The sequence below is a fragment of the Mastigoproctus giganteus genome, chromosome 3 (genome assembly GCF_048544385.1).
Source record: "Mastigoproctus giganteus isolate SK-2022 chromosome 3, ASM4854438v1, whole genome shotgun sequence".
Lineage (NCBI taxonomy): Eukaryota > Metazoa > Arthropoda > Arachnida > Uropygi > Thelyphonidae > Mastigoproctus > Mastigoproctus giganteus.
The window spans coordinates 11,097,081-11,112,720 of record NC_143577.1 but is presented as its reverse complement, the minus strand read 5'-3'; the positions used below and the strand labels follow the sequence as shown (position 1 = coordinate 11,112,720).

Genomic DNA, 15,640 nt, shown 5'->3' with positions numbered 1-15,640 from the left:
AGGATCAGAGAGAAAACTGGATAACCAATTACTAAAAACAGTTGGCAAACCATAAGATGGAAGCATGTTTAGAAGACCTTTATGCCAAACACGATCAAAAGCCTTTGAGATGTCAAGAGCAACTACTTGTGTTTCACCGAACCTTTCCATTGAATTAGTCCATAAATGGGTAACATAAGCCAGAATATCACCAGTGGATCGACACTGACGGAATCCATACTGGTGATCGTTGATCAGACGGAAGGTTTCTAGTTAGTTTAAGAGTTGCCGGTTAATTGATTTCTCCATTACTTTAGAAAGAGTAGAAGTAATTGCAATGGGACGATAATTGGATGGGAGGGATTTGTCACCCTTTTTAGGAACTGGCTGGATATGAGCAAATTTCCAAGCAGAAGGAAAAACACCTTTGGAATAAGAAAGTGAAAAAAGACGGCAAATAATAGGAGTAAGTTCAGGAGCACAGGTTTTGAGAACAAGTGGAGAAATACCATCAGGACCTGGAGCTTTCTTAGCATCGAGATTCATCAAAATCCTTCTGATATCCTTTTGACGGAAGACCACAGGAGGCATTGGATGGAGTGTGTTGGGAATGGTGGGAGGTGTTTTACCAAGATCATTAATACATGAGCTGGAAGAAAAATGGGATGCTAGCAGGTCAGCTTTATCCTTGGCTGAAGTGACAACAGAACCATCTGGTTTGGACAGAGGTGGGAGCAGAGATGGGCAAAAGTTGCGGCCAATAGCTTTGGCAAGAGACCAGAATGCCCGGCTACCATTAGGGCAAGAAGCAAGTTTTCTACTCTTAGCCTGTTCAAACTCTAGTTTGGACTGATTAATAACTGCTTTACAATTGTTGCGAGCTTTGGCGTAGGGATAAAATGAAACTGAAGAATTAGAAACAAGCCAATTACGATATGCAACATTCTTCTCTTGGACAGCCTTAGCACATTTATTGGAAAACCAAGGTTTAGATAAAGGACGAGATTTTAAAGTGGAGTGTGCGATAAAGGATTCCATTCCTGCAAGAATAATTTCACTGACACGATCTGAGCAAACGTTGACATCAGAACTTTTGAAACAGTAATCCGACCAAGGAAAAGAAGAAAAGAAGTCTCGCAGGTCATCCCATTTTGCATTCTTGTAATGCCAAACAACACGAGGTTGGGAATAGCCTTGAGATAAAGGTTCCATTGGAGAAGAGACAATCACCAAGTTGTGATCTGAAGTGCCTAAAGGAGCTCTCACTTCGACCATGTACTTAGAAGGGTTGTTTGTGAGAAAAAGATCAAGTGTATTGGCTGTATGATTAGGATTGTCTGGTATTCTTGTAGGTAAATGAACAATCTGTGCAAGGTCATTAGTAATTGCAAAAGCCTCAGCATCTCAACCAGCTGGGTCGGTGTGACTAGAAAACGGAAGCCAGCTGGGGTTGTGAACATTAAAATCACCAAGGAAAATTACCTCACTGTTAGGAGAGTTGGACTGGAGAAAGTCAAGTTGCAACAAGAGGAAGTCAAAGAGCTCGAAGTGATTAGTCGAGTTGGGAGAACGGTAGAGACAACAGATGAATTTGACACAATGAGGTAGAGAGATTTTAAGCCAGAGAAGATCAAAGAGAGGAGATTCCAAATTGCCAAGTCTCTGACAGGGAATATCAGAACGGACATATGCACAAGTACCACCTTTGAGGCGAAAGGAATCATACAGCGAATAATTTGGGCATCTCAGATGAGCAGTAGTTGAATCAACCGATAACTGAGATTCTGTCAGAAAAAGTACATGAGGTTTGGCAGACTGCAAGTGGAAATGGACATCGTTGAGATTAGAATTGAGACCACGTATATTTGTGAAATTAATTAGGAAGTCCTTGGGAGGTTTAGATCTTTTTAGCAGATAAGCTTGCTCTATTAGTTTGACAATTCATGGTGTATTCAATAGTAAGAAAAAGTAGGTGGGACATGCTGTATGAAGTAATGAAATTTTTGGATATGGCGTACATGTGGTAAGAATATACCCAGATCCTTGACATAACGTGGCCTCGACAATGCTCCCCGCATACACACTACTCAGACTCCCTCCAGTCACTATCTGGCAGAGCAGAGGTAGCAAGATTATACACTAGCTGATCCGGAAGCCTCCTAGAGAGTTACCAATAGGTCCGGTCCGGTGTACTAACTAGCGGCCAGCCTGCGAAAACCGTTTTAGAGCTGTACCCTCGAAATGTAAGGAATATTGGATCTCGCCACGACGTTCGTCATAACCTCAATAGTCATCAATCATACTGCATGATGGAAGAGATAGGGAAGGGTTGACCGGAACTTAGCTCTAGAGACTAAACATGGGTTCCACCACTTCAAGCCTCCAATAAGCAAAGTGGTGGTATTTCACCGGTTGATGAGAGTCATCTTCCACCTAGTACTGCCTGGTAACATAGAGGGGCGGCGTTCCTCCATGTGGTGTGGGCGCCACACCTCGACCCCTGCTTACATTGGTTCACACCTGGGTGGTTACCCACCATGTACTTGTGCATGGGGGTTATACCCAGGATTACTAACAGTCCCACCATCGTGAAGGTGCAAGCAGAGGATTTGGCTGTCACAGACCGTCCGTACTTCGCCGAAATTGGGTCCACTTGACTTGAGTGTCACCCCGAATATCAGTTCCATCAGCGTTTTAGACTCCCAGGTAGCAAGTACAGCTTGTCTGGCATATCTGAGAGAATGTCTGTGACAACCTCAAGTACTTGGGCTCTGTGACATGAAGGAGGTGTTGTTTGGCAAGCCATCTGGATCTGCAGACCTTGTGAATGTCTACAACATTGAAACTGAGTTTAGGGTCGAAGATAATGCCAAGATCTCTGTGTTTGGGTACTCGGGTGGTGGCGGTTCCGTGGATTTCCAGGTTTAGTTGAGTTGGGTTTGATTTAAGTGAAAACACCATTTGTGTGGATTTGTTTGGATTTATCTTAAGAGAGAACTGATAAGTATGTAATCAGATTCTTAAGGCTTTTAATGATGGTTTCAGGATGCCTCTGTAGCCAGGTGGGAGGAGCAGCAGTGCGTAGCACACGCTTCTTGATTAGACCGGGGTTCGAGCCCGTGACCACCAAATACGGAGGATGCGGAAAGGTCAGGGAATAACCACCGCATATCCCCGGAGCAATATGGCCTTAGTTGCTAATGCTCCTAAAAACCAAACAACAACAACAACAACAACAACAATAATGATGGTTTCGGAAGCAGAATCAGGTTGGGCGGCCCCATGGATCCGATAGAGGAGCTTCAAGTCGTCTGCATAACTGATAAATTCTGTTTGCTGGCACAGGAATGGGTCGATGGCAGCCGTAAAGAGGAGCCCTGAAAGAACTCCGACCTGGGGAACACCTACACAAACTTTCCTTGTGAATGATTTTTTATTCACAGTCAGATGAAAGACCCTTGTTGTAAGTAGCGACTTCAAGAATTCCACCATATTGCCTTTGATCTGGTATCCCTCCTCACAAAGTTGCAGGAGAGGCTGGATGTCTGTGTTGTCGAATACAGACTGGATATCCAGATAAACAATTGCCATCTCGGCCCTATCTTGTAGAGCCCCCATAATGGTGTTGGTGGTTGGTAATGGTGGACCTGCATTTCAAGGCATAGTGAATAAATGGTAATTCACATGGCAGAACCTGGTTGGTTAGAATGGGAAGAAGGCACTTCTCAATGGCTTTTAGGAGACATGAAGCTTTTATTATTGGCCTGAATTGTGAAACTGAGGTCACTCCTTGTGTTTTGGGGATTGGTCAGACAATATATTGATTTCAGGCTGTTGGGAAACTACAATGTGAGGATTCCATTGAGGATTCCATTAAGGATTCCTAGGAGTACATCAATGATGAAAACACTAACGCTCTTAAAGATGAATTGTGGGACCCCATCATCTGGTGCAAGACATTGGTGGGATATCATTGATGGCCTGGATAAGCTCTTTTTGTAATGTTGATGGAAGTGAGGACATCTCGCTGACAACTGTTGTTGAATGCTCTTAAGGTCTGATGCTGACTTCGGCTTAAATCTTGTGATGTAGTCTAGCCATTCGATTGGATTAAGTTGTTGAAGGAATTCGTCATGCCTTGCCTTAAACGGTGCCTTCCTGATCTTGATTGTTTTGTCGATGTAGGCTTTCATGGCTTTAGATTTGCTTCTGTAGAACTGGGTACGGGCTCTTGAGTATGCAGTCCTGTCTAGTGGGTCTGATGTTGCTTTCAATTTTGCATGTAGCCTTTGTTTATTCTGAAATTCAAGGCTGAGCTGTTGGGTCCACCATGCTTTGCTCCGACAAGAGATTGAAACTGGTTTTGATGCTGCAGTTCGAGCAATAGACTGCAGCCAGCAGGTATCCCCATTATCCACAGGCTATAAAAGTAAAGATATATTAAGCACAAATTTATACATTATTGCCTTACCAATTAACAAAATTAAATGATATGAGAAAATCGGAAGAATATTTTCCACAGTTAGCAAAATAAAAATAAAGTTACGCTTACATAACATAGCTTAATTAATACATACTGTAATATGTACATACTAATTGATATTTCTGTTCACTGAAATTTTTATTATTATTTTTTTTTTTTTTGGGTTGTATAATTTAAAACAGTAAAAAAGATAAGCAATCAATAACAAAGAACATGGTACGCACAAATTGCAACTAATGTGTAGCGCAAGTGAGATATGGAGTAACAAGTTTACAATGCTTAAAAAATAAGGACGAAGAGAAGATTCTGAAAATTTATTTTGTTTTTTATATGATTGGAGATTTCATGGAAGGGGCACATTTCACCATAATAATGTAAAAACCCACAGAATTCCAGCTATCGATGTAATAGCAAATGTAATAAGATAGTTTACTATCGGTTTATAATAGATTGCACTAACAGAAAAGCCCAATAAACTGGAAACTGCAAATTGTTTTTATTGTTTTATGGTAGTGACCTCTAGAAATGCACTTTAGAAAAATATCACAAAGGCATTCAAAATCGATTCTAATAACCGAACGTATGATAATGATGAAAGTGTAGTGCATTTTAATGATTTGAATTGGTTTTTTGAAATTTGATTCTATAATGCAGCTGATTCTACAAACCAGTGCTTATGTTAACTGCCGCTAACTTATTTCACTTTACAACGGGCTTATGATTGTCTCCAACCAAACCACGTGGTTCTTCCTGTCATCCAAATAGCAGAGTTTGTAAACGTGTTAGCTGTGTTTATGCATCCTTTAGTTGGAGTGATTTTTGCTTTGTGCTTTAATCAACATATTAGTTTTACAATTTCCATTATAAAAATCACCTTTTAGAGAGATAATAGCTTAGTTATATAGCAAAAATTTTAACAAAAAACAATGTGTTATCAGATTCACATTACGATATTTTCATGATACGTTGGTGTCTCTGGAATGGATTAATATCGTAAAGTGGGGGTACAATGTAGTATGCAAGTACAATAGAAGAAAGAAAAAAAAAAGAGGAACAGCATTTTATGTAATGCAAGCATTTATGCTAGGCTCACAAAAATAGCTATAGTATGTGTATATATATTTTTTATTTTAGTTACATGTGCATGCTTGTGTATGGGCTTTTTGTTTTTATTAGTTATTGTGATTATTTTCTTACAGATTGTTAAAGCACTTCATTATTTAAAGGAAAAACATGGTGTCATTCACCGAGATGTGAAACCATCCAATATTTTGCTGGATGAGAAAGGCACTGTAAAATTATGTGACTTTGGCATTAGTGGTAGACTAGTGGATTCCAAAGCCAAAACAAGGTCTGCTGGATGTGCTGCATATATGGCAGTAAGTAACTGAATTGCTTCTTTATATTATTGAATATTGCAGTTTTAGAATAAGCTTGATATATTATCTATTACTAAATTGACAAAAATCACTTGCTTATATAAAGCACTTCAGTAAATTGCTCTACAAAGTTCTAAAAAATATATAACTAAGCAGGAAGTACTATGAGCGTGCAGAAATTTGGATTGACATGTTCTCTTTTCGTTTTTGACTATGGCACTGATAATGGAGGGGCAAGCTAAACGTTTGTTGAATTTCACTTGGAAAATTACAGTTAAATTTTTTATTATATATTTTTTTTCTTCTTTCTGGTAACATCATTACTTCAAAATCTGTGCAATTTTCAGTGTTCATTAAGAATGGATTGAATGCATTTTGTTAATGCATACCTGAGAAATGTGAAACATTTGAATATTTAGAAGATATTCTAAAAATCTAAATTTGATTTTTAAAAACCTAGACCATGCCTCTTTATCCATAATTTTCAAGGTCATCAGAAAGACTCTATGCACATTGCTAATAGACAGTGTTCCTAAAATTTAGACCACTTTTCCTGAAAGATTTCGTGCTGCCTTTGTGTAGTATTAACTGATGTCATGCTTTATTTGTTTGTTCCAAATTCTCTAACTGAAACATTATTGATAATGATCCAGATCTTTCCTTATATCAAATTATAATCATGGGTTGAGGATTGCATTATCATAGGCTCCTGGGTATTACATTATCACTATGATAATGTAAGATGCTTATTCCAGAGATATAGTGACCGCTGTTACTTTTGAAGGTGTATACTTTAAATTATATTAGTGATTTTGCTGGCACAGATAGTTTAGAAAAAGGATGTGTAGTTTTACACAGTAGTAAATAAGCAATTAAAATTTTGAATAAAGAAAGTTTTGTCTAGCTCTCCCTCAAATTTATTGAACCCATCCACTTCCACAACAGCAGATGAAAGCCTGTTCCAACAATCAACCACCCACTGGCTGAAAGCAAACTAATTCACATCTATCCTGCAACCTCCTTCCTCAGCTTGAAGTTATGCCCCCTTATGTGTGATCTCAGCAAGTGGAAGAATACCATTAACATTCAGCTTACTATCCATTCAAGGCTTTAAACACCTGTCAGATTTCCCCCAGGTGCCTGGTCTCAAGATGCTACAATTTGCAGAACTGAAGCCTCTCTAGGTAAAGGCATCCTTTTGTTCCCTTCACCAATCTGGTTGCCCTTCCGGCAGATCTACATCCTTCCTAAAGTGAGGCTTCCAGACCTATATACAGTACTCAACATGTGGCCTAACCATGGCCTTATACAAAGGGATAATCACCTCCTTATCCCTGCTAGCAAAGTTTCTGTATGTCATTGGCAAAACCCCATGAGCTGTCCTGGCACTGCCCAGAGAATTTCACTGATTTTGTTAAAAATAAAGTATTGGGTCTACTTTCAACAGATGGAATACTTAGGCTGCACTGTCAGAGTGCTTATAGAACTCAGTACAGATTCTTCTTCTTCTTCAAGAGGAGTGTTTCCATTTACAATGGGTTTCCTCAGCCTACAAGTTATTTCTTGTTAGGAATTTTTTCCCGCCATAAAGTGTGGTTCAAGGTGTCTTGGGCGGTTAAGCTCAATACAGATTAAGAATAAATTAAATAAGCAACAAAATTAGTGTATGCAGTAGTCAACTGTGGTAAAAGTTGACTAATACCTGAATGTGGGCAGGTGTGTGCTAAATTGTAGATGTGTGGAGTTGATCACATGATAAGAGCAACTTCAAAAACTGCATTAAGTAGGTGGTTTTTGTAATATACAGTTCTACCCAAACATGTAGTTCTATAATTATCTGTGCAGTTTTGAAATATTTTATTGAAAACATGCTATATAGTTTGCATTGTTCCAAAAAAAATACCATTGAAAAGTCTAATAGCAAACCAACTACAGATTCACTTTAACTTGCAATGCATAGCACATTTTGATAAATATTCCTAAAAATACACTTCATACATGTGGTTAATGTGTGCATGTCAGTGACTTTAATATTAGTAATTCAATTCTCACTGGTAGCCACTCACTTGCCTGGCCAGCTTCTAATTCTTGACATATGGAAGCCACTTCCACACTTACACTGCTCGACAAAATTAAAAGAACAAAATGTTTTTCATGAATATTTTATTGTGGATCATGTCACCGAAGGCAAATGTTTGATATAAATAGGCATCCTTTTATAAAAATAGGGGATCAAATGCATGTAAATTCAGAGTATCCAATAGAAATTGATCTACCACCTTACAGAGCTACACCTACAAAAACATGGGTTGTGACCCTGTCACTTCATTCCTGTTTTTTTGGCTTGCTCAGTGGGATCACCACATTTACAGTACTCAGGATGGCAAGTCATTGTCATTTAGATGATTCTTTGAGATGGCAGGCCACTAGACAACTTGAAGCCGGGCAATCGCAGGCTGAGGTGGATCATTGGCTTAACGTGTCGTGCAGTGTCATCTCAGCACTTTGAAAGCAGTTTCAGGAGACAGGAACCATTACAAGAAGAGCTGGCCAATATCACCTGACGGCTACGTCAGCCAGAACAGACTGCTATTGGCTCTAACAGCAAGACGGAACCCTGTGATGTCCTGTCATCAACTGTCTCTTGCGGTTGCTATGGCCAGTGAAAACATTTCAACTGGGTGTGTTACGAAGATTCAAGTGGACTATGCAAGGAAGCCAGTGGTTTGTGTCCCATTAACTCCAAAACACCACAGAGCTCGTCGAAACTTGTACCACGAGCATATGACTGGAAGCCCTGACAAATGGGATAATACAGTTCTGTTCTTTGAGTCCATTTTAGCCTACAAACAGATTCTAGACATTGTTTCATCTGGAGACAATAAGGAATGTGGTACCATCCCTCCAACATCAGAGAAAGGGACACTTATGGTGGAGGCAGTGTGCTCATGTCGGGCAGAATAATGATCAATGGCAGCACTCATCGTAAATATTTTTGATAGAGGTACAGTAACTATACAGAGAACAGATCCTCAAACCCTATGTGCAACTTTTTAGGGGTGCAGTTGGCCGAGAGTTTCTTTTTGCACGATAGTGCCACTGCAAGGAAGCAATATAGTTTCAAGGAAGCAATATAGTTTCAGTTTCAAGATATCCGCACTCAAGTGCGGATATCTTGAAACTGAAGGTATCCAATGACATGCTGTGGCCAGCATGATAAACAGACTTAAATCTGATCGAACATGTGGGATGCCCTTGGGAATTGCATTGCACACTGACAGCCAACTCCTTAGTTACTTGGTGAGCCTTCCACCCAAGGTCTGCGCTGGTGAAAGAATGGGATTTGTTGCCACAGAATCTTATACACACCCTTATTTAAAACATGGTTCATCACCCTTGGTATGTTTAGCTGTTGGAGGGGGATCATATGCTGTACTAATGCCATGTGACCATATTTTCAAGCATCTTGCATCAATTTCTGTAATGTGATCATTTTAGTAATTCTTATACAACCCCTATAAATGTGCCTTGTACCTGTCCAAAGTTTCTTGTTGTCTCCTCATATCCTATTTTTATGGTACACCACCATACCAAATTTTGTTCCGCTCCATCACAAGGTGTATGAGTTACACCACATTGTCTACATGTTCTGTTAATTTTGTTGAGCAATGTACTAGGAATACTGTCAAGATTGGAAGCCTGCCAAGTTTTGCTTTGCCATTCTAGCAGCCTTTTGGTTTATGGAGTTCAACCCTATTGTCATTCATAACTGAGTACTGGAAATACATTATCATCTGTATTCTGCCCTCATTTCTATTGCATCACTAATCTCGCCCTTTGTCTTGAAATCCACTTCAGTATATTATGTCAGCCGGATATTTTCTCATTACGTAATTCAGTGCCAAGCTTGGACTTCCTGTTATGTTATGTCATCTCATGTCACCAACAAATTGAAATAATGCCTGTACTGGTCACTGTCAGTACAAAGTTGTTTGGTGTTTTGTATCTGTGATCACTAGCCAAAGTGACTTCCACAACGTCTGGGACTTTCTTCAGTGGTGAATTCCACCCAAGGTTAACAGAAGCAGTTCATCTCTCCAGTTTAAAACTTCCAGAACATGAAGATTTGATTATTCATATGTCAACATCTCGATCAAGCTAGCCACATTTTAATCTTAACCTTGATGTTTGGCTTTGTGACAGTGTAAAAAAAAAAATTAATATTTTAGACTGACTGACATAAAACTTCTAACTTTAGCTGTTATCTCCAGTTTCAGTGAAATTTTTTTACTTTATTATTTTATTTTATTCTTTTTAACAGGAATAAAAAGCTTCATTTGCTTATTTTGTGTATTTTTATTAGGTTTTTATTTATTGTAAACCTCTCTAGCTTGTCTGTACGGGAGTATTGCTTCTGCTTTTTTTTGATTGACATTAGACATGCTAATACACAGAAAGAAATGACATTTATTTTAAGTAGCACTTTAGTTTGTTGTTGCTTTTTTGTTTTATTGCATCTTACACATGTGCATTGAAAGTGATTACATACCATCCTGATTTGTTCTTGAACTCCAACACCATTGTGTAGCTATTTTGCTTTATACAGTTCATATGCTTGTCAGTGTCATTACTGAATGAAAAATGTACTGTATCTCTTCTCCTACCAGTCTGTGCTTCTCATCAACTCATTCTGCTATTGTGATTTTGAATGATATTTTGAAGGTTACTTTGATTGGCTAAACAGTTCCCACTTTGTAACTTGTGCATATATATCTGGTCCCTTTGGAAGTATCTATTTCTTTTCAGTTTATTGCCCTCCTCAAGATGAAGCCGACCGGGCTAGCCGAGTGGGTAAAGTACCTGCCCGGCAACCCAAAGGTCGCGGGTTCGATTCCCACCTCGGGCTTGGATCAAAGTACTGCAAAAACCTTGGGAGGTGCAATATGGCCACAGAAGCCGATGCGCCAACAACTACCAAATCAATCAATCCTCAAGATGAATTGGATAGGATTCTTTCTTTTCTTGACCATACTTTCAGAATCTTGTGCCCTGTAAATTTTATTTAGCTGGCGATTTTAATGCCAAGTCCATGATTTGGTTCTTTTCTTCATCCAACACTCATGGTTGTTCTGAAGATTTTATCCTGCAGCATCGACTTAATATTCTTAACAAACTTGATCTACCTTTTTACTTTTTCTTCTGTTGGTCAGTCCAATATTGATTTAATGTTCTGTACTTCCTCTATTTTAAACAAAATCTGTTCTTAGGTAAAAAGGCCTATGTGCTCTGGATTCATTATTCTCATGACTGACAAATGGTGGCAATGTTCTCATACGTGTGAGAACATTGTTCTCACACGTATGAGAACAATGTGGTACCAACTGTGTGGTACCACACTTAAGGTGGTAGAAAATGAAAAAGACCTGGGAGTAATTGTGCAGTCAGATATGAAGTTTTCTGAGCAATGCAGACAGGCTGCTAGGGCAGGTCATGGGGTTTTGTCAATGATATATAGGAATTTTGCTAGCAGGGAAAAGGAGGTGATTGTCCCTCTGTATAAGGCAATGGTCAGGCCACACCTTGAGTACTGCGTACAGGTCTGGAGGCCTCATTTTAGGAAGGATGTAGATTTGCTTGAGCGTGTACAGAGAAGAGCAACGCGATTGGTGAGGGGAATGAAGGGATTCTCTTACGAAGAGAGGCTTAAGTTCTGCAAATTGCAGTGGCTAGAGACTAGGCACCTGCGCGGTGATCTGATTGAGGTCTATAAGGCCTTGAATGGGTTGAGCACGCTGAATTCTGATGGGATCCTTCCACTTGTTCAGATTACGAACCTACGGGGACATAAGTTCAAATTAAGAAAGGATAGATGTAGAATAGATGTGCGGAAATTTGCCTTTAGCCAGTGGGTGGTTAATTGCTGGAACAAACTTCCATCTGTCGTTGTGGAAGTTGATAGGTTAAATAAATTTAAGGAGGAACTGGACAGGCATTTGGAGGGAATGGTGTGTTTTTTTTTTTTTTTTTTTTTGGCTGATGCTGCATAAGCTCCTACACTTGCTTTCTTGCATCATGTGCCACTACTACTACTACTACTACGTCGCAACCACAGACTTCAACTTCCAACAGTTAGTTGTTGCATCACACAGTTCATTGTGTGTGAATGCCATTGCACGCTCTTAAGTTCTACATTCCCAAAACTTTCAATCCAATGGTTAACTGATGAAGGGCAGCATAAAGCCGAAAGCTTTTTGTGTTACTGGTTACTGTATGTATCTAACATATTTTGTTTTTACTGTTTATCGTATGTATTTAAAATTAAACCTAGTTTAACTACAACTCATCATTTTATTTTACTTTCCATTTTGCTGTGTGCTACATAATAGAGAATATAGAAAAATCTGTTCTTGGATAGTTTGTTGATTGGACCTCTTCTGATCATTATGCAATTTTCTTTCAGATTCAGCCTGTTCCTTCCATTTCTTCCTGGTATACCTCCACCTCTTGTTTTTCCTTGCGAAATGCCAATTGGCAAACATTCTCTAATACTTTGATTTCTGAAGTTTCTGAAAATTGCCTCCAGATGACTGTGCTACTCTTGTTTATAATACTCCTCAAAGCTGCTACTCACTCTACTAATAGGAAATCCATTAGAAAAAATTATCAATGGCATAAGATGTTCTTGGCCACCTGATGATGTCAATTATTTCTGCATAATTTATCTTAAGAAAAAAAACATCAGTATGTTTTGTTTCATTGCTAAATCCAAATTTGACACCTGGAAGAAATTTGTTCATCATGTTGGTGATTAAACTCCGTGGAACATTGTTTACAAAATTGCTAGAAACAAGCTACATTCACCTATTATCTATAACACTGTTATAAGTAATAACACTGAATCTTTTTTTTTTTTGGACAGATACTGTAAATTCAATTCTGGATTCTCTCTTCTTACCTGATGATCACCTTTTAGATTTGCCCTGTCATAAAGATATTTGATCACTTAATCTTAATTACTTTACTTCTCAGTTGCTGTTCCTGTTACCCCCCTGTTGAATTATCTTCTGCCATTGCCAAGGTTAAACCTAATCGGTGTCCTGGCGAAGATCTTATCATAGGGAAGTTTTTGATAAAACTTCACTCCTGCTGTCCAAATGTTCTTCTAAATTTATATAATAAATGTCTACAATGGTCTGTTTTCCCAAATTCATGTAAATCTGCCACTTAAGAATTCTGTTGAAACCTGACAACTCTCCTAATCTTCCCTGGTCTTACAGACCTATCACTTTATCTAATTTTGGCAAGGTCTTAGAACATTTGATCTCATATAGAATCCTGGCTTAGCTTCAAAACACAGACAGCTATTCTAGTAATCAATATGGTTTTCCTTCTGTAGTTGTTGCTGAATATGCCCTTGTTACTCTTCTGAATTTCATTAATGAATTGTCTTTTAAATATGAACTAGCAATTTTTATTGACTTCGAGGGCCTTTGACTCTTTGTTGGGAGAGCGCCCTCAAACGTCTAGAACGCTGACCTGCCCTGCTAACCTATACAATCTTATTAGGAATTATTTTGCAGATAGATCTGTTAAGGTTACATCAAATTTTCACACAGTTTCTCGGAAAGTCTTATATGGATGTCTATCCTTGGACCTTTGTTTTGGAATTTTGTTCTCACCCAGTGGTTGCTAAAAGTGTTCCCAAATTATTCATCAGTTGCATACGTGGATGATTTAGTTCTCTTTTATGGAAATTCTTGCCATTCATTAGAAGAAAACTCTTATTCTGTTCTTGCACAACTTTCTGATTGGTCATTGCTTAACAATGAGAATAGAACACACCCATCTGATTCACCTCCATCTACTAATGGGTGATGATCCTCCCCAGTGTCCACACTGCTTAGAACATCTAACAGTCAAACATATTCTTATTGACTGTCCACATTATCAACAACGTCAAGCTTCAATACTTCAAAATCTGGCTAATCTTCGAGAACCGTTGACATTACATCATATCATTGGAAAGGAGGCAAATGTTAATGAACTTTTCTGCTTTTTGAAACAAATTGGAGTGTATAATCTTTTATGAATAGATTTCAGAACTGAAATTAAATTGAAAACTGGCTTCATTGTTAATTAATTTCTAATATTCCTACGAATAGGCGCACTATAGCCATAGCAGCTAATGCGCCAATAAACAACCATACCACACATACACATACATTGCTTAACAAACTTACTATTTCTCACAGTAAAACTTGTATGAGGATCTTTAAAGGCAACCTTTTGTAAACTCATGCTCCTCAATAAAAATTAATCGTAAATCTCTTCCTTTTGTAACTACCACGAAATTCCTTGGATTACTGCTTGATAATCACCTTACCTTTCTTTTCCATCTGAATCATTTGACTGACAAAGTGAGAAAATTTGTCTTTCAAATTGTTTTTTGCATTTTCTGTCAGGCCTAGAGGCTGAACCATAAGATTTTGTATGCACTATACAAAGCTGTTTTACCAACATAAGTGGTAATTTACCAATTACCACTTATGTTGCTGCAGCCCGGTTCAATGCACTAAATTGCTTATAGTTCAGTCCAAGCTTGGTTCAATCCAATGCAATCCTCCTAGTACTTGTTAAGGCATGTAGAACTGTCTATCTCTTCCCTACAAGTTATATCTGGTTCACTACCTTTAGACTTATATTTAATTTACGTGGACTTTCTTACTTCATTCGTAAAGGCCTCCTTGCAGGATTCAATGGAATTCAAACTGATGTTTCCTCCAGTCCTAAACAAGAAAAATAACGAATTTTAAAAATCCTTCACAACCATTGGCAACTTCGCTGGTCTGATTCCCGAAAAAGTTTAATTAAAAAATTATTTATTTCAGAAGCTGCATTTGTTAATAAAAATACTCGTAAATGGTTTTATCCCAGCATGTTTTCTAGCTTTCTTTTAATAGGACACGGTTCCTTAAATTTTAAACTTGCCTATTTCCATCTTTCCAACTCCGAACTTTGTCTTTGTAGTTCTGTCAAGGATTCTACCCGCCCACATTCTTTTCTTTTGCCCCATTTACAATGAATTTCGTTCACAGTTACTGTCTGTCGCTAGTCCTGTTACTCCTGGTCAGAAATCTTTTCCTCTCCTGCTTCCTTTCAGTCCTTACAGAAATTTTCACGCTGTCTTTCTTAAAAGATGACAGTTATTGTCTGAATTATAAACCTATTTTGTATTTATCAATCAATGCCTATACTTCACTTTCTTAAATTTTTTTCAGAATTTCACCAAGCTTTCTCCCCTAAATTTGTTAAATTCTTAATTTTAAGGAATGTATTCAAAAACTTACCTGTTGCTATCAGCCTGGTAACACAAATTATATAAACTGTAACATTCAACTCAACTGTTTGCTCCATATTTTTTTACTGTGAAATTTGATATTTTGTAAATAGTGATTAAGTTTATATTTAAATAACACCTTTGTTTTCTTTTGATTTTGTGGTAAAGTATGCTCTTTACCACCTTCAATGTTTATTTGATTCTAATCACAACTTGAATGTTATGAAATCTCATGGACAGTAACATAATTTGTCATTATCTTGTAAAATTTATTGTGTTGAACACCTGTCCATGTTTTGAACTAATTGGACATTAATCTGGACTTTACTTTTATTAACTTTAATGGTTAATTCCCTTTTTATTTTATCTTCTTTTTTTTTCTTTGAATATGTAAGAATTTCTTTTGTGTAATTATTTGTATATAATTCTGCACATTTTTCTATATTTTGCATCTGTACAATT

General features: G+C 38.0%; 1 protein-coding gene across 1 annotated transcript in view; it reads left to right on the top strand.

Annotated features, from left to right (window-relative positions):
* hep (hemipterous) overlaps positions 1 to 15,640 on the top strand; it is a 117,775-nt gene that overhangs the window by 79,897 nt on the left and 22,238 nt on the right. Inside the window, exon 6 of the mRNA XM_090369911.1 lies at positions 5,662 to 5,841. Within this exon, the coding sequence (XP_090226037.1) occupies positions 5,662 to 5,841 (180 nt within the window). The remainder of the gene's footprint in view (positions 1 to 5,661; positions 5,842 to 15,640) is intronic.